Source organism: Nomascus leucogenys, chromosome 22a, assembly GCF_006542625.1.
Source record: "Nomascus leucogenys isolate Asia chromosome 22a, Asia_NLE_v1, whole genome shotgun sequence".
Lineage (NCBI taxonomy): Eukaryota > Metazoa > Chordata > Mammalia > Primates > Hylobatidae > Nomascus > Nomascus leucogenys.
Genome location: NC_044402.1, coordinates 31646837 through 31664505, shown reverse-complemented (window position 1 = coordinate 31664505; position 17669 = coordinate 31646837). Strand labels below are relative to the sequence as shown.

The window sequence follows — 17669 nt, the reverse complement described above, 5'->3', positions numbered from 1 at the left end:
TTTGGCTCTGGTTTTATACAAAATTTGTTTTCTTAGAGATTAAGAATTTAATCTTTCCCTTTAAGATAGTGTACTGATTTACTCTTAGGATTCCATGCAGGTAAAACTGAACCGAGGAGTCTTAGGAAACAACAAGAATGTCATCATTTCTTAAGCCCAGGTGATAGTTATTGGATTATTACTCTGTCACCACCAAAAAAGATACATCTGAGAAAATGGCAATAAAAACAGATACTTTTTGAATTTTTCCAGAAAGATAGTTTTTTTAAAAAAAAGCATGAGAAAGGTGCTTTAGTTAGAGCAGGCACTCTTGCTATCATCCTATCTCCACAGCTACTGAGAAAATATCCAATCATCATCATTATGATTTGAGATAGGGTCTTGCTCTGTCACCCAGGCTGGAGTGCAGTAGTGTAATCATAGCTCACTGTAACCTTGAACTCCTAGGCTCAAGGCATCCTCCCACCTCAGCCTCTGAATAGCTAGGACTATAGGCATGCACCACTAGTCCAGCTAACTTTTTGTGGTTTTTTTTGTTTGTTTTTTTTTTTGGCAGAAATGAGGTCTATGTTGCCCAGGCTGGTCTTGAATGTCTGGCTTCAAGCAATCCTCCTGCCTTGGCCCTTCAAAGTGCTGGGATTACAAGCATGAACCACTGCACCGAGCCAGAATATCCAATTATTATTGGTGAGAAGAAAAGTATTCCAAAGTTCACCTACTAGTAGAAAATCTTGGTTGCCTGGGAAATTTTAAGTTTATTTAAAATGAACCTCATGCTCACATAAACACACAGGCACATTCTAAACAGATAACAGGAGAGAATTGTTTGTTTTAAATTCTTATTAATGACATGCATAATCACGTAGTATGTAGACTGTGTTCATGGCAATTACTTGTATTCTTAGAATGCCAGTTTTTGCTTCATGCAGCCTTTTATATTAGAGCAGTGGTTCTCAGCCAGGGACATTTTTGCCCCCTGGGGATATGCAACATCTGGAGACATTTTTGGTTGTCACAACTGGGGAGAGGGGTACTACTGGCATCTATCAGGTAGTGGCCAGGGATGCTATTAAACATTCTACAATGTACAGGACAGTTCCCTTCCCCAATCCTCAACAAAGAATTAGGTGGCCCAAAATATTAATAGCACTGAGGATAAGAAACCCTGTACTAGAAGTTGTAAGTTTTTCATCCCCCATGGGCTAGATCTGATATGCAGATGTATTTTATTTTGCCCATATAATATTTCTAAGTAATTTTTAAATTAGTTGATAGCATACAGATTTCTGGGTTGATGAAAATGTAGTTGATGTAGTAACTCTGAGCCTATATTCCAGCAGGATTTGATACTTTCCAGTGTCTACTATCTCCTACTGTCTACACCCACTCCATGGATGCATTTATGTTTCTGCACTAGCCCCTATAGGCATTTGGGCCTGTGCTCTCTTTTCTGTACCTATTCTCTAAGTGTGAGGCACAAAGCAGGAACCCTTAACTTTAGGTTACCATCCCTCCACCTGAGCCTCCCCACTTTGATTTCCTTGAACTATTCCCTGTTATCTGCTGCTCTTTTTTTTTCTCAGACAGAGTTTTGCTCTGCTGCCCAGGCTGGAGTGCAGTGGCGTGATCTCAGCTCATTACAACCTCTGCCTCCTGGGTTCAAGTGATTCTCCTGCCTCAGCTTCCCAAGTAGCTAGGATTACAGGCACGTGTCATCACGCCCAGCTAATTTTTGTATTTTTAGTAGAGATGGAGTTTTGCCATGTTGGCTGGACTGGTCTCAAACTCCCGACCTCAGATGATGTGCCTGCCTCAGCCTCCCAAAGTGTTGGGATTACAGGCGTGAGCCACTGCGCCCGGCCTATTAATCTGCTACACTTCATTTCTCCATCCTCTAGCAGTAGCCATGACTCAAAACCCAAGTTTTCCCTGCCTTGACTCAAACCCAAGTTAGATGCTTAATATTTTTCAAAAGTAGTAATTTTAAGTGTAGTGATTAAGCAAGTGATATGAGATTTTCTGGTGATTGATGAGACAGCTCCTCCAGTACTTTCCTGGGGCTTGCAGGCTGTTCTAGAGATCCTTCTAAACCCTGCTCTGGATCTCTGATGCTGAGTTTTGTAGTTTCTTGGAACCTGCAGAATAAATTAAAACATGAAAAAAAAATTTTTTTTTCAGACAGCGTCTCACTCTCACCCAGGCTGGAGTGCAGTGGCATGATCTCAGCTCACTGCAGCCTGGACAGCCCAGCTGAAGCAACCCTCCCACCTCAAGCAATCCTCCCACCTCAGCTTCCCAAGTAGCTGGGATTATAGGCACGTGCCACTGCACCCAGCTAATTTTTTTTTTTTTTTTTTTTAACTTTTTGTAGAGGCAGGGTTTTGCCTTGTTGCCCAGGCTGGTCTCAAACTCCTGGGCTCAAGCGATCCACCCACTTCGGCCTCTCAAAGTGCTGGGATTACAGGCATGAGCCACCGTGCCCAGTCTGAAAAAAGAAAATCTTAAAGCACTGTGTAAGGTTTAAGAACGGTCTCTCCCAGCACTTTGGGAGGCCATGGCAGGTGAATCACGAGGTCAAGAGATCAAGACCATCCTGGCCAACATGTGGTGAAACCCTGTCTCTACTAAAAATACAAAAAATAGCTGGGCGTGATGGTGGGCACCTGTAGTCCCACCTACTCAGGAGGCTGAAGCAGGAGAATCACTTGAACCTGGGAAGCGGAGACTGCAGTGAGCAGAGACTGCAGTAAGCCGAGATTGCGCCACTGCACTCCAGCCTGGCAACAGAGCAAGACTCTGTCTCAAAAAAAAAAAAAAGAGTCTCAACATTATTACTATTTTATATGGGATGTAAAGGAAAATTTCTAGGGGTATAAAACTGAGATAGGAATTAGGGTAGGGGCTGCTAGGATTTAAGATACAAAACAATTGAGAATCATGGAAATAAGTACTATTTTCTCCCTTTGACTCAATATCAAAATGGGTTATGGAGGGCCAGGCGCGGTCGCTCACGCCTGTAATCCCAGCACTTTGGGAGGCTGAGGCGGGTGGATCACGAGGTCAGGAGATCGAGACCATCCTGGCTAACACGGTGAAACCCCATCTCTACTAAAAATACACAAAAATTAGCCAGGTGTGATGGCGGGCGCCTGTAGTCCCAGCTGCTCGGGAAGCTGAGGCAGGAGAATGGCGTGAACCCGGGAGGCGGAGCTTGCAGTGAGCTGGAAATCGCGCCACTGCACTCCAGCCTGGGCAACAGACCGAGACTCTGTCTCAAAAAAAAAAAAGGGGGGGGGGTGGTTATGGAGAAGGTGATACTCATGAGCTGCCTTTAAGGAATGCTAGAAAAAGTTTTATAGTTTTATAAGAAGTCAAAATATACATGATTTTTCTTCAAAAATAAAGTAGAAATAGTTTCAGCTCATGAAATTGGAACTGGAATTGGAAAATGATCTGTTTCAAAATGGAAGAAAACGAAACAATTTGTCAGATTTTATTCACAACTGCACCAGTCTCTTAAATTCAAATGTGTTACTTGGAGATCTCTGGATTACTTATTAATGTTATATAAATACAGGATTATGATCTCAAAATACCAGTGGCTATTCTAAAGTTTCCTCCCAGTGGTATTACTGGGTATGACAATTTAGAGAGCTGCAGAATGACAACATTTCAGGTTACCTGGGAAAATCCTTGACTTTGGTCTCCTTCTCTTGAACAGCCCAGGTGCCTTGACCCTTGTTTCTCACAAAGTCTTCCTCCAGCCCAGCCTGCTTCAGGGTGTCTAGATACCATTGTTCTGCTTCTTTCTTGGCTAGATCCTGTGGGATGGAAATTAATCTGTTGTAGCTGTCTTATGAATTACCAGACAATTCTAAATTACTTAATCAGTATTGTTACAATACTGCCACAACCACCACCACCCTTATTGTGGGGCATAGATTTGCATGAAAATTATTTAACCCTTGTTTTTGAGCCTTAATGTGTATATAAATCACCTGAGGTCTTGTTAAAATGCATATTTCACATTTGGTAGGTGTCAGATGAGGACTGTAATTCTGTATTTCTAACACTCCCCAGAGATGCCAAACTGTTGATTTGGGAGTCACAATTTTGAAAAGCAATGACTGAGACTTTTGGGAGACAAATGAGACCCAGATTTAAAAGGATAGACTAAAAACCTTCTAAGATTTTAAAGCAACAAACCATTATCAGGACCACTAAAATAAAATAGAAAATAAGATACACCAAGACTCTTAATGGAAGGACAGATGGTCTGCATGTGGACCAGAAGAATATTATTTTTTGTTTAAGTATTCAAGAACAAAATCATAGAGTACTTTGTATTTTTCCTAGAGAGGTGAAAGATCTGTTGAGATCTGAAGAGTGAGCTTGCTTAACATTAACATAAAGAAGGATGAGAGATTTTGAACAATGCAAGTTGCTAACTAAATCCAAGACCATGTGTGCTTGTGTGTGTGAGAGGAGAAAGATTTATGGAGGGAGGAGGAAGTGGAGCCAGCAAATGCCTAGACAATGTACTAACTATAAGATGGAGCTAATGCCCTGCCATTGGAACTAGGTCACTAGGGAACCCCAACTTGTCTGAAACTGGAGAGGAAAGGGATCCACAGAGCCTAATGCAGTAGAAACAGAGCATCCTTACATCCTTATGGAGATCTCAGCTGAGTCCAACGTCCCTAAGTCTATAGAGAGTATCTTAAAATGATACTCTTCCAGGATACTTTGGGTACACTGCCTATGGGTTAGCCCTGTTCCACAAGGAACACACACTCACACACACACACACACGCATACAAAACATAAGAAGAAAGAAAAATTTCAGGCTTCCAGCCTGAAAGTCACTTAGTCTACAGAGAGCCTTGTGGGGTGTTTGTGGGCATCCTAATGCTTGGAGACCTATAAATGTACCACAGCTCTAGAGGCTGGGGAGGCCCAGGGCCAGCAGCACTGCCAGAGGAGAGATACCTTTCCAGCACTGTGAACAGTGGCTCCAGAGCGTAGAAAGAGCCAAATGGTCCCTGTGTCTCTGGGGTCTAATGCCCAATCTGATGAAATCTGAATGGTAGACTACAGTGAAAGCTCTAGGAAGTGAAATATCCCTTTACCGATGCCTTTGGAGTCCACTCTTGGATGAAATCAACACAAGCAGCATTCTCTATTGTACTAGTTATTTTGGGAAAAGAAGGTAGTAATGAAATTAGAATTTCTGGGCCTCAAGGAAAATTTTAATACCCACATAATAAAATTGTTTCATAATTTTTCAGAGCCCTTTTATCTAAGGCAGAAAGAAAACAAATGATGGTTTAGTTTTACCTTGGCAACTTGTTCAAAGAGATAGGGCCTTGTTTGTAGTCGCTTCTTCATTTCTTCCAGTTCTTTCTTATATTCTTTCGCTCTTTTACGGTCATTGTTCCTGGAATTAGCAAGACTTTTAGAAAGAATTTCATCTTTTCTAATCCAGAATACTCTTCATTTCCAGTAAAGCAGTGTAACTCGTGTACATTGTAAATTCCTATCTGACTTGGAAAATCATGACCCTGCTGTGATTACAGGAGCCTACCTACCCCGATAACTCTATTTTGCATTTTCTGGCAATAGGCCAGTGGTCTGTTGGATCCCAAGGCAAGCACCCCTTTTGACACATAGAGGACACTGACCGGTTCTCTTTCAGCTTTGCTTTGAACACTTCCTCCAGGCTTTTATGGGGATCCATGGCTTTTGCACGCAAGGTCACAGATTTGGACATTGCTTGAGACTTCTTTTTGTGTATCTCCAGCCACTGAATACTCCCATCTGCTTTGTTCTTTTTTTCAAGTGCGCTTCTAAAGGAAGGAGGCAGAAAAAGAGTATAGATTACCAACCTGGGTGTACTGAAAAGCAATCTTAGGCCAGGTGTGGTGGCTTACACTTGTAGTCCTAGCACTTTGGGAGGCCAAGGCAGGTGGATCACCTGAGGTCAGGAGTCCAAGACCAGCCTGGCCAACATGGTGAAACCCCAGCTCTACTAAAAATACAAAAATTAGCTGGGCATGGTGGTGTGCACCTGTAATCCCAACTACTCGGGAGGCTGAGGCAAGGGAATTGCTTGAACCCGGGAGGCAGAGGTTGCAATGAGCCAAGATCACACCGCTGCACTCCAGCCTGGGTGACAGAGCAAGATTCCATCTCAAAAAAATAATAATAATAAAAAAATAAAATAGCCAGGCACGGTGGCTCATGCCTGTAATCCCAGCACTTTGGGAGGCTGAGGTGGGCGGATCACAAGGTCAGGAGATCGAGACCATCCTGGCTAACACTGTGAAACCCCGTCTCTACTAAAAATACAAAAAATTAGCCAGGTGCGGTGGCGGGCGCCTGTAGTCCCAGCTACTCGGGAGGCTGAGGCAGAAGAATGGCGTGAACCCAGGAGGCGGAGCTTGCAGTGAGCCGAGACTGTGCCACGGCACTCCAGCCTGGGCAACAGCGAGAGACTCCATCTCAAAAAATAATAAAAAATCAATAGAATAAAATAAAAGCAATCTTAGTAACCTTTTCTGGAAAGTAAGTTGGTGTTTTCAATGAATGGGGCATGTAATTTACCTCAACTGCCATTTTTAAAAATAATAAAATTCTAGGATTAAATGCACTGGTAGATGAAGCCTTTCCAGCACTAGGGACACAGTGACTTCCTACCCTAGAAGTGCATTTACTGAACTGGAGAAATGTCAGTTAAAATATCCTTACTTAGGCCGGGCATGGTGGCTCACGCCTGTAATCTCAGCACTTTGGGAGGCTGAGGCGGGCTGATCACGAGGTCAGGAGTTCGAGACCAGCCTGGCCAACATGGTGAAACCCCGTCTCTACCAAAACTACAAAAAAAATTAGCTGGGTGTAGTGACACGCACCTGTAATCCCAGCTACTTGGGAGGCTGAGGCAGGAGAATCACTGAACCCGGGAGGCAGAGGTTGCAGTGAGCCGAGATTGCACCACTGCACTCCAGCATGGGCGACAGAGCAAGACTCTGTCTCGAAAAAACATATATATATATATCCTTACTTAAATAGTCCAACACTCAATAGGTCTTCGCCTATCTGGATACAAAATAATACTAATAGCTACCATTTACTGAGCTCCTTATTATGAACCAAGTACCATTACATTTCACATTGTCCTCATAACTGCATTATGAGGTAAATACTAAATTCCCTTTTTATAGGGGAGGTGGTTGAGGCTCAAAGGAGGTAAGCCCCTTGCTCAAAGCTACCCAGCATGCCAGTGGAAAAGCCCCTATTGGACAAGGACCTCTGACTCCCAAGCCTCTGGCCTTGACCACTCTGCTGTAAACAGTGGGCTGGAAGGTGTCTGGGTTCATGGTCCTTTGGGAATACAAATCTGCACATTCAGAGAACTGGAAATGAGCCTCCTTCAGTGCAGACTATTTGGGTTCAACTTGTAGCACTTGGTCTGTTATCTACAAAGTAATATGTTGAGTTCTCCCAAAAGGAAAATCAATCAAGACCCTTACATTTGGATGTTTATATTCAAATGGACAGACTGGGAAGAAGGACATGAAAATTTAATCTGTTAATATGTCAGATTCCCTGTGGCTGGAAAGCAGATGTGGATGTCCTCTATAGGTAGGCCAGTCTCTTTGTTCAGGAGGCCTGTGTTCTTGGGCCCTCAGGATACTGAGCAATTAGCCCTGATTTAGTAGGTCTAACTGAAGTCTGAAGAAGAAAGGAGTATCCCTTGGACCATAAATACTTTTCTACAATCCCTGCTGTGGGGCTTAAAGATCCAAGTAGGTTCTGAGTACTCCCCTACATGCCCCATGGGAAGGCAGTAAGACATTAGTCCTCTCCCTGGCCTAAGCTGCTGTTACACCATGACCTCTCTTGCCTACTTCAGCTCAGAAGCCTGGTGGAAGAACCCTTGCTGGGGGCTGGCTTAATGAGAACAACATCATAACAGAGTCAGGTCAGTTGAAGAGTTAAAAATAAGCAGGCTCTTGCTGCCCAACAGACTCTGACATCTTCCCCAGATGAATCTCAGAGAATCTCAAATCTATGCAATGGATGTCTCATCTTTGTGGCATCTTCAGCCACCTGCTAACATACTTCTCTGAATTCTTGTTCCTCACCACTCCCTTCCTCACCCATGGGCTTTTATCCATGTTCTGTCTGTCTGGAACCTTCCTTCTTTCCAGGCTTTGTCTGGCCAAGTCTTCCTTGTTCTTCGGTGAATTCTTGTTCCTCACCACTCCCTTCCTCTCACCCATGGGCTTTTATCCATGTTCTGTCTGTCTGGAACCTTCCTTCTCTCCAGGCTTTGTCTGGCCAACTCTTCCTTGTTCTTCAGTTTCACTTTAGACATCTATTCCACAAGACAAGACCCCCCTGCTCCAGGCTGCCCAGTGCCCTCACAGTCCCCTTTACCCCCATCATTGCACTACTCAAAAAATATGGCCATTGCTTCTTTGCTTTTCTGTATTTCAGACTAGATAATAAACTGTAGGTTCCCTAAGATCTCCAGCCTTAACACTGTGCCTGGCACAGAATAAGCCCACTGTGAATATGTGCTGAATGATGGCTAGCTGTTCTCCAAGCACCAGGTGTGGAGAACCGCAATTTTTCCTGTCCTGATCAGAAAATTCCCTTTGACCCCTTGAGGTATCTCTGATAACAGGAAAGGAAGCCCCTCGGCAGGGAGGTTTCCAGCATTTGGGGCCAGAATCAGAGCATGGGTCTTGTGCAGCCTGACCACTCACCTGACTGCAGATTCCCTCTTCCTGGTGGCATCTGTGATGTGCACAGGGAGAGTGTTGGCAGAGAGGGAAGCAAGGCCGCTCAGAGAACGACTCCTTGGTAGGGGTGTAGCTGGTGGCTGTGGGGAATCCTAGAAGAAACAAAGGCTGGTATTGGTGGGACAGCATGTGTGATTAGTTTCTATCTTTTTTTCTTTTCCTTTTTTTTTTTTTTTGAGACAGAGTCTCGTCTCGCCCTTTTGCCCAGGCTGGAGTGCAGTGGCGCAATCTCAGCTCACTGCAATCTCAGCTCACCGCAACCTCCACCTGCCTGGTTCAAGCAATTCTCCTGCCTCAGCCTCCCATGTAGCTGGGACTATACAGGTTGTGAGCCACCACGCCCAGCTACGTTTTTGCAGTTTTAGTACAGATGGGGTTTCACCATGTTGGTCAGGCTAGTCTCGAATTCCTGACCTCAGGTGATCCACCCGCCTCGGCCTCCCAAAGTGCTGGGATTACAGGTGTGAACCACCGCGCCCAGCCATTTTCTATCTTTACTAGGATTCAGCTTCACTGAAGGACTGAAAATGAGAATCCTCATTTTTTTTCCTGGGAATAAGGCAAGGATAATGAGATCTCAAGTTTCATAACCAAGCCAAGACTTGGATATCAAGCCTAAAGTTTTCAGTCAAATGAGAAGAGTTCCTTGAAATTGGTATAGGGACATCAACAACTGATCCCAACTCCTTGCCTCTCAGGCCTGCTTGGACTTATTTCTGTGAAATCCTTCTAGAGTAAGGGAGGAAAAGAAGTGTCCCTATGGTTTGTTTTTGTTTTGTTCTGTTTTTGAGATGAACTTTCACTCTTGTTGTCCAGGCTGGCGTGCGGTGGCGCAATCTCAGCTCACTGCAACCTCCGCCTCCCAGGTTCAAGCAATTCTACCTCAGCCTCTGGAGTAGCTGGGATTACAGGCACTCGCCACTGCACCCGGCTAATTTTTGTATTTTTAGTAGAGATGGGGTTTTGCCATGTTGGCCATGCTGGTCTCGAACTCCTGACCTCAGATGATCTGCCCTCCTCGGCCTCTCAAAGTGCTGCGATTAAAGGCATGAGCCACCACGCCTGGCCTGTTTTTTGTTGTTGTTTTCAGATGGGGTCTCACTCTGTTGCCTAGGCTGGAGTACAGTGGCATAATCTTGGCTCCCTGCAGCCAGAAGGTCCTCCCACCTCAGCCTCCTGAATAGCTGGAACTACAGGTACATGCCACCACATGTGGCAAAATCTGTATTTTTTTTTTTAGAGATGGGGTCTCTGTGTTGCCCAGGCTGGGCTGTGGTCTGGAGTTTATAGGAAACTGAATCTTCTTACAACTGAGCTGGTGTTTAAAAAAAAGATAGGAAAACCTTGTTGAGAAGTGCTTTCCAGGAAGACCTGGCCCCAACCCTGTATTTCAGGCCGCAGCCCTGACCCTCCCACAGCTGCCTGGGCTCTCACCGGCCTCCTTCCGGTGGTGGCAGCATCACAGGGCCGCTGAGGGTGGCGCAGGTTGGCGGTCCTCAGCAAGAAGGGCTTGTTGCGAGTGGCCTCTTGGGTTTCTCTTCTTTTGGCTGCTCTTCTCTGGAAGGCCTTGTAAAGGCCTTCATAATCAGGGACCACAGGATTCACCCGAGGCTGGAATCCGAAGTTAGTGTGCAGAAACCCAAGCTTTTCCTGCCGGGTTCGGGTGGCTGTGCGGGGCTGTGGGTTAGCCTGGTTACTAGAGGAGGCGATAGGGGAAGAGGCCATCTGGAGCATGTCCAGGGCTCTCATCTGGATGCGAATTTTCCTGAAGAGCTCAGCTTCTGTGGAGAAAGGATGGTGATGGGTAAGAAGACCAAGCATGAAACCTACAGGATTGGAGAACTTTCCCTCTCTTACACACTAGCTGTAAGTGTACTGGAGGCAACTAGGAATTTTCAGGAATTCTGACACTTTAACATCCTGTGGGATGCTTGCAGATGGCCTTAATAGGAGTAATTATGCCACAGAAAATAACAAACATTACAAACCAGCTTCCTTTTTTTTTTTCTGGAGAACTTGTTAATAAATGTCATCCAGAACACCACTGCCTGTGCCAATCAGGCTGCAGAAGCAGTGACCATCGACACTTACCAAGCACTTTCTGTGACTGCTTCTTCAGAGATGAAGCAGAGGAAGTGGGCCAATCACCTGCTCCTCTCCCAGGTTTCCCCATCTCAGAGAAAGGCCCTACCATCCACCCAGCTGCCCAGGCCCTTTGCCCACATCACTGACTCCTCCGTGTCTCTCATCAGTCACAAGTTCCGTCATTTCCTCCTCTTTAACCTCTCTCCAGTCCATCCTCTTTTTTTCATCCCTGCAACCAGTTGCATAACTTCTCAACTGAATTGTGAAATAGCTTCCTCTTGGCTCAGCATCCCTCCAGTCTTGCTGCCCTCTCAGATTATCTATACAGCAATCAGAAGGATCCTTCTGAACTATATTTCTGATCATGGGCCACCCTGCCTCAATCCCTCAGTGGCTCCCCTGTGCCCTTGGGATGAAGTCCAGACTTGCCAACGTGGCTTGCAAAGCTCCTCATGTCTGGCCCATGCCTGCCTCTCCCTTCCCACTCCCTCTTCTCTCAGACCTCTACCTTTCCATCCCTTGCAGATGCTCCGCTTTCTCTCCCCTCCATGCCACATTCTGCCTGCTCCACTTCTCCTCCCTCTTCACCCCTCCTTCAGTTCAGCCCCAGGGCCCATTTTCTCAGAGGACCTTCCCTAACTGCTCCCTTCCTTCACCAATCCCCGGGTTAGGTCCCTCTGATATATGCTTCCATGTTTCCCCTTTTAATCCTTGTAAATAACTCGCCATGTTTGTATGTATTTGTCTTTACCTGTTTTCCTCACATACCTACAAACTCCATGTCTGTGTGTTCACCATGGCACAGTGCCTGCAGCATGGCACATGCTACCGAAAAGTGCATAAAGCCTGAGCCCCTTATTTGGAGCTATACTTTTTGAAATGCGTAAATAATCATCCCCCAGGTAATTTCGGCGATTGTCACTACCTCACCAGGATGAAGGAGCCGTTGGGGAGCATCTCAGGGCAGTGTGCTGGTGGTGGCACGAGCCCAAGCTGGTCCTCAGCTGTCTCACTGGTTCTCTATTCCTGCACCTGTGCTGGTGCAGAGGCCCTCATGTGCATTCACTCAGATGTCAACAGGACGAGCCTTGGGGACACTGTGGGACCTCTCACTCCTTGCTCCATACAGGTCCCGATTGTATAGACAGACCTAACCCTCCCCAATGGCCTGCACTAAGCATGCAGCCTCTAATGGGTCCAACCAAGCAGCAAATCTCCAAGCCAGGCAGACCCCTGGGCCCTGACTAAATCCCTATGGTGGGATTGGTTCCCCGAGGCAGGAGGCAGCAAGGTGGCAAGGATGTCTTTACCCTGGAGTTTATCCCCAAGGGCTGGCTCCAGAATGGACTTGGGAATCCTTCTGGTGGCCTTCTGCTTGGAGATCTTGGCTTCAGCTGTGGCAGCCAAGTCTCTCTGTTGAGCAGCTTCCTTTAGCTGCTCCTCCTTCTCCAGGAAGCTGAAGGGCTTCAAAGAAGAGAGGAGCAGTTCCTTCCTCTTCTGGATCCCTGCCTGCCTTCGGGCCTCACTGCGCTCCATGATCTCTTGGTAGAGGGGCAGGTAGACATGTGCAGGCACAGGCTGTGCCCGGAACTGCCTGTGGCACTCGGCCTCTTCCTCGCCCTGCCTCTGGGCCCGCTGCCTCTCCTGCTCAAAGGAGGCAGGTGAGCCCAGCCACTCGGCCTTCTTCTGGGCCTCACGCAGCGTCATGCGGAATGGCCGAGGGATAGTAATGGATGATGCCCAGGAGCTGACACTTCTGTGCTGGGAGGGAGGCCGGGTGCCTGAGGGTGGCTGGGTCTGAGGCCTGGGAATGTTGGAGGGAAGGTTGCTCAGGGAGCTGCGGCACCTTGTGGAGCCACACCTGGGAAGAAAGCAGATCTGTGAGTGGTGGACAGGGCAGTCAGGAGGCCCTGCTCCCTCCAGACCTCCTCCCCGGTCCTCCCTTCCCACTGGTCAAAGCTGGCTGCTCAGCCTAACACCACAGCCCCACAGGCCTCCATGTCCATGACCTTCCCACCCGCCACTGCACCCACCCGCCACTGGCAGCCCTAATGGAAAGTCTCTTCTCAGAATTGATCCCAGAACTGCCACTTTTGCACTCTAACATTTCATATGAGAGAACAATGAGCAGAGTAGAGCTTTAGAGTCAGACAGATCTGGGTTTAAATCTTGCTTCAAACTTTAAGCAAAGTTCTCTTAAAACCTCAATTTCCTCCTATGTAGAATGGCAAAAATTAATGTCTACTTACCAGGTTATTGGAGGAGAAAGTAAATATTAAAAAAGGTAAAGTAATGAGATAATGTACACTTTATCTCATTCAATATTTACTTTCTAAGACTTAACCAAGATAAAGGTACTTTGTTGTCATTCTCAGGGAAAGTGTATTTAGGAAAGGCTTCCCTGTATTTTTTTTATTATTATTATTTATTTATTTATTATTATTATTATTTTTTGAGATGGAGTCCTGCACTTTTGCCCAAGCTGGGCGTGATCTTGGCTCACTGCGACCTCCACCTCCCATGTTCAAGCAATTCTCTGCCTCTGCCTCCTGAGTAGCCGGGATTACAGGCACCTGCCACCACGCCCGGCTAATTTTTTTATATTTTTAGTAGAGACGGGGCTTCACCAAGTTGGCCAGGCTGGTCTCGAATTCCTGACCTCAAGTGATCCGCCTGCCTCAGCCTCCCAAAGTGCTGGAATTACAGGTGTGAGCCACTGCACCTGAGGAAAGGCTTCCCTTTAATTAATTCTAGTGCATCACTGGACTAAGTGTTGCCCAAAGTGATTTAGGATTCCTGGGGAGCAATCAGAACACCTGTTTGGAACCAAGAGCTGATTCTCAGCTAGAGCCTTAGTAAATGGCAACTTGCAGAAGTGCTCTTTGCTTTACAGAGGAAGACGAAGCCCAGGGACACGATGTGACCTGTGTGGAGGTGTGGAGTGAGGCAGCCGTGGAGCTGCAGTGCCTTACCTCAGAGCCCGGGGGCACTGGACCTGCACCATCCCCCTGTCCTTGTCTTGGAAGAAAGTCTCCAGGTCCTCCTCATCTTCAGAGAGGTTTTCATCACTCTCTGGGTCAGACTGAAAGAGAGACTCCAACAGACACCGTCTGCCTTTCTGCTTCAGTACCTGTAAGGTCTGGTAAAAGCTCCCAGTTGAGTCAGAAGTAGAATCTATCTCCTCCTCTGGGCTGAGGAACTCAAGTTTGCTGGCCCTGGGCCAAACCAGCCCATCCCCGGACAGCTCCTCTCCTGCCTCTGTGTCCGGGGAGGACTTGGGGGGAAATATCTAAAATAGAATAGAAATAGGCTGTGGGTCAAACAATAATTTCAAAGGTATTCAAATCATAATTTCACTTTGAATAAGCTTCTGTATATTAGGGACTGGGGAGAATCTGGGGTCTGCCAGATGCACTGGCTCACACCTGTAATCCTAACACTTTGGGAGGAATTTTTAAAAATAAGGTGTGTTTCTTGGTCTAAAGAAATTTCACAACTTGGTCTATGAAGTGTGCTTGATTGAAGGGATGGAGAGGGAAGCGAAGAGCTGAAGTTGGTTCCCTACGCCATACAGTGCAGTAAGCTTTTACAGAGTACCTCACTTGCACCAGGCTTTCTGACCCCCGTACTCCAGGAATCCTGCCCATGATGATGGCCACACTCTGCCTTACTTGGGTTTTACCTACTTCTTGCTCATCTTCCTTCTCCCCCTTCCCTTATCTCTACTCCTCTGCTTTCCTCATGTTCTAGCTAATTTGCACTCTGTCAAGGAATGGATGATGGCTGGGTGCAGTGGCTCATGCCTGTAATCCCAGCATTTTGGGAGGTCGGGGGAGGTGGATCACCTGAGGTCAAGAGTTCGAGACCAGCTTGACCAACATGGTGAAACCCCATCTCTACAAAAATACAAAAATTAGCTGGGTGTGGTGGCGGGTGCCTGTAATCTCAGCTACTGGGGAGGCTGAGGCAGGAGAATCGCTTGAACCCAGGAGGCGGAGGTGGCAGTGAGATGAGACTGCGCCACTGCGCTCCAGCCTGGGCAACAAGAGCAATGCTCCGTCTCAAAAAAAAAAAAAGGAATGGATGATTAACAAGACAGACAGTATGGTCTGGCTGGAAGAGCAATGTCTTAAGAAGTGAGACACACAATTAACTTTTTCAGTACTCCATTCATTCATAAAATATTTACTGGGTGCCTGATGTGCACTGGGCACTTGGCTGAGAACAAGACAAACAAGGTCCTTACTCTCATGAAGCTTATACTGTAGTAAGAGGAGACAGATAATATAAGATGATAATAAATTCCGTGAAAACCATAAAAACTGTGAGGTTATAAAAAGATGGAGTGCCTATGGAAAACTTTTTGGTTGATAAAGTCCATCAGATTAAGGTTATTAGGAATGTACTTGTAATCAGTACATCAGTTAGGTTTATTAACTTGCTGCAGGACACTACGGAAAACCATAGGGCTTAGGGTCGAGGGTGTGATTTTTATAGGGTTGGCTTCCCTGATTGATTCAGGGAACCAGGTATCAACTCTGGAATGGTGCTGTCATGAAGTGGGGACAATTTAGTTAAGTGAATGATTAAGCAATTTTTTTTTTTTTTTTGAGACAGGTTCTTGCTCTGTCACCCAGGTTCTGGAGTGCAGTGGTGCAATCATGCCTCACTGCAGCCTGAACCTCCTGAGCTCAGGTGATGATCCTCCCACCTCAGCCTCCCGAGTAGCTGGGACTACAGCACGCACGACCACACCTGGCTAATTTTTGTATTTTTTGTAGAGATGGAGTTTCACCATGTTGCCCAGGCTGGTCTCCAACTCCTGAGCTAAAATGATCCGCCTGCCTTGGCCTCCCAAAGTGCTGGGATTAGAGGCGTGGGCCATTGGGCCCCGCCCAACGGCAATTCTTATTCAAAAGGTGAGAAGAATAAAGTAGGGTGGGTAATTGATCAGTAAGCATTATCATTTGGAAGAAGGGGTGTTAGTAATTTTGCACCTATGGTATGGCCCTGAGAGAAACACTGTTTCCTGATGTTCTTGCTCTTGGCATTATCTATGCCTATGACAGTCTGAGTTATACTTTCTCAGTACTGGGCTGATTTTTATTTTTCATTGTGGAGGAATTTTGAATTGACGATTGATGAGGAGCCAGGCTTACTAAAATCCAGGGTAAGAGTCAGAAGTATGTATGCACCCTAGCCCTGGCTCTGCTACAGTGTGCGATCTTGGGCACATTTTTTCTTTTTTTTTAAAGACAACTTTATTAAGATATAATTTCTATACAATATATTCACTCATTTAAAGTGTACAATTCAGTGGTTTTAGTATATACACAGTTGTGCAACTACCATCACAATTTTAGAACACCTTTATCGCCCTTAAAAGAAATGCCATACTCTTTAGTAGTCACTCCCTATTTCCCCTAACCCTCCACACCCTACCCCACCAGCCCTAAGCAACCGCCAGTCTACTTTCTGTCTTTAATAATTTGGGGTCCACCAGGCGCACTGGCTCACGCCTGTAATCCCAGCACTTTGGGAGGCCGTGGCTGGTGGATCATTGGAGGCACGCGCCACCACATCTGGCTATTTTTTTTTTTTTTTTTTTTTTTTTGAGACGGATTCTCACTCTGTCGCCAGGCTAGAGTGCAGTAGTGCCATCTGGGCTCACTGCAACCTCCGCCTCCGGGGTTCAAGCGATTCTCCTGCCTCAGCCTCCCGAGTAGCTAGGACTACAGGCACGCACCACCATGCCCAGCTAATTTTTGTATTTTTTTGTTTGTTTTTGTTTTTGAGACAGAGTTTTGCTCTTGTTGCCCAGGCTGGAGTGCAATGGCACAATCTCGGCTCACCACAACCTCCACCTCCCAGGTTCAAGCAATTCTCCTGCCTCAGCCTCCCGAGTAGCTGGGATTACAGGCATGCGCCACCATGTCCAGCTAATTTTGTATTTTTTTTTAGTAGAGACAGGGTTTCTCCATGTTGGTCAGGCTGGTCTTGAACTCCTGACCTCAGGTGATCCGCCTGCCTCGGCCTCCCAAAGTGCTGCATTACAGTAGTAAGCCACCGCACCCAGCCAATTTTTGTATTTTTAGTAGAGACGGGGTTTTGCCATGGAAACCAGCCTGGTCTCGATATCTTGACCTCGTGATCCGCTTGCCTCGGCCTCCCAAAGTGCTGGGATTACAGGCGTGAGCCACCGCGCCTGGCCAAATTTGGGGAGCAATTTTCTTAATCTCTTTGTGCCTCAGTTTTCTCTTCTACAAAAATGGGACGACAATTATACTACTGGTCATAGAGTACTAAGAGGATAAGCGAAAACTGAGTGACATATCTATGAAGAGCCTCGTATGAAGTCCGAGAGGTTCAGGTCTCCAAGTCAGAGTCCGCCTCCTGCTCCCTAAACGCTCATTTTAATCCCACGCCCCTCCGTATCACGCCCCTGCTGTCTGTCTCCAAGGCAACGCCAAACAGTTTCCTCTCTGGGATTCCTTTCCCGGTGGCAGTCTCGCTTCTCTCCTCACCTGATGGCTCCCCTCCGCACCTCCGGGGGCTCCCTCAGGCCGCCCCACGGTCATTTCAGCTGGACAGAGGCAGCAGCGGCAGTGACAGCGATAGTGGCAGCAGCGGCGGCAGCGAGAGCTATGCGGAGCCAGGGTCCACCCCTTTCTAGCTTTGGCGTCTCATTGGCTTCCAGGGCAGCCTCCGATCCATCCCGCCCGAGGAGGCAAGGTTCGTTTTCCGATTGGCCTATTCTCTTCGCGCATTTTATTTCCG

General features: G+C 46.6%; 1 protein-coding gene across 1 annotated transcript; it reads right to left on the bottom strand.

The window, feature by feature from the left end:
* Positions 1-17664, bottom strand: FAM161B (FAM161 centrosomal protein B). The gene is made up of 9 exons (XM_003260742.4): positions 17417-17664; positions 13865-14181; positions 12203-12753; positions 10242-10588; positions 8772-8899; positions 5682-5846; positions 5338-5437; positions 3682-3821; positions 1-2135 (listed from the first exon to the last, which is right to left on the bottom strand). Exons 1-9 carry the CDS (start codon positions 17468-17470, stop codon positions 1997-1999), a joined length of 1941 nt encoding a protein of 646 aa, XP_003260790.1. The 5' UTR covers positions 17471-17664; the 3' UTR covers positions 1-1996.
* Positions 17665-17669: the final 5 nt, after the last annotated feature.

What these genes read in the sequence shown, in the direction of transcription:
- FAM161B (XM_003260742.4), bottom strand. Translation starts at nt 17,470, where the DNA reads ATGACCGTGGGGCGGCCTGAGGGAGCCCCCGGAGGTGCGGAGGGGAGC. An exon ending in CAGTGCCCCCGGGCTCTGAG is followed by an intron (nt 12,754 to 13,864) that starts GTAAGGCACTGC and finishes CTTTCTTCCCAG; the next exon opens with GTGTGGCTCCACAAGGTGCC. An exon ending in AAGAGGGAATCTGCAGTCAG is followed by an intron (nt 5,847 to 8,771) that starts GTGAGTGGTCAG and finishes TCCTTCCTTTAG; the next exon opens with AAGCGCACTTGAAAAAAAGA.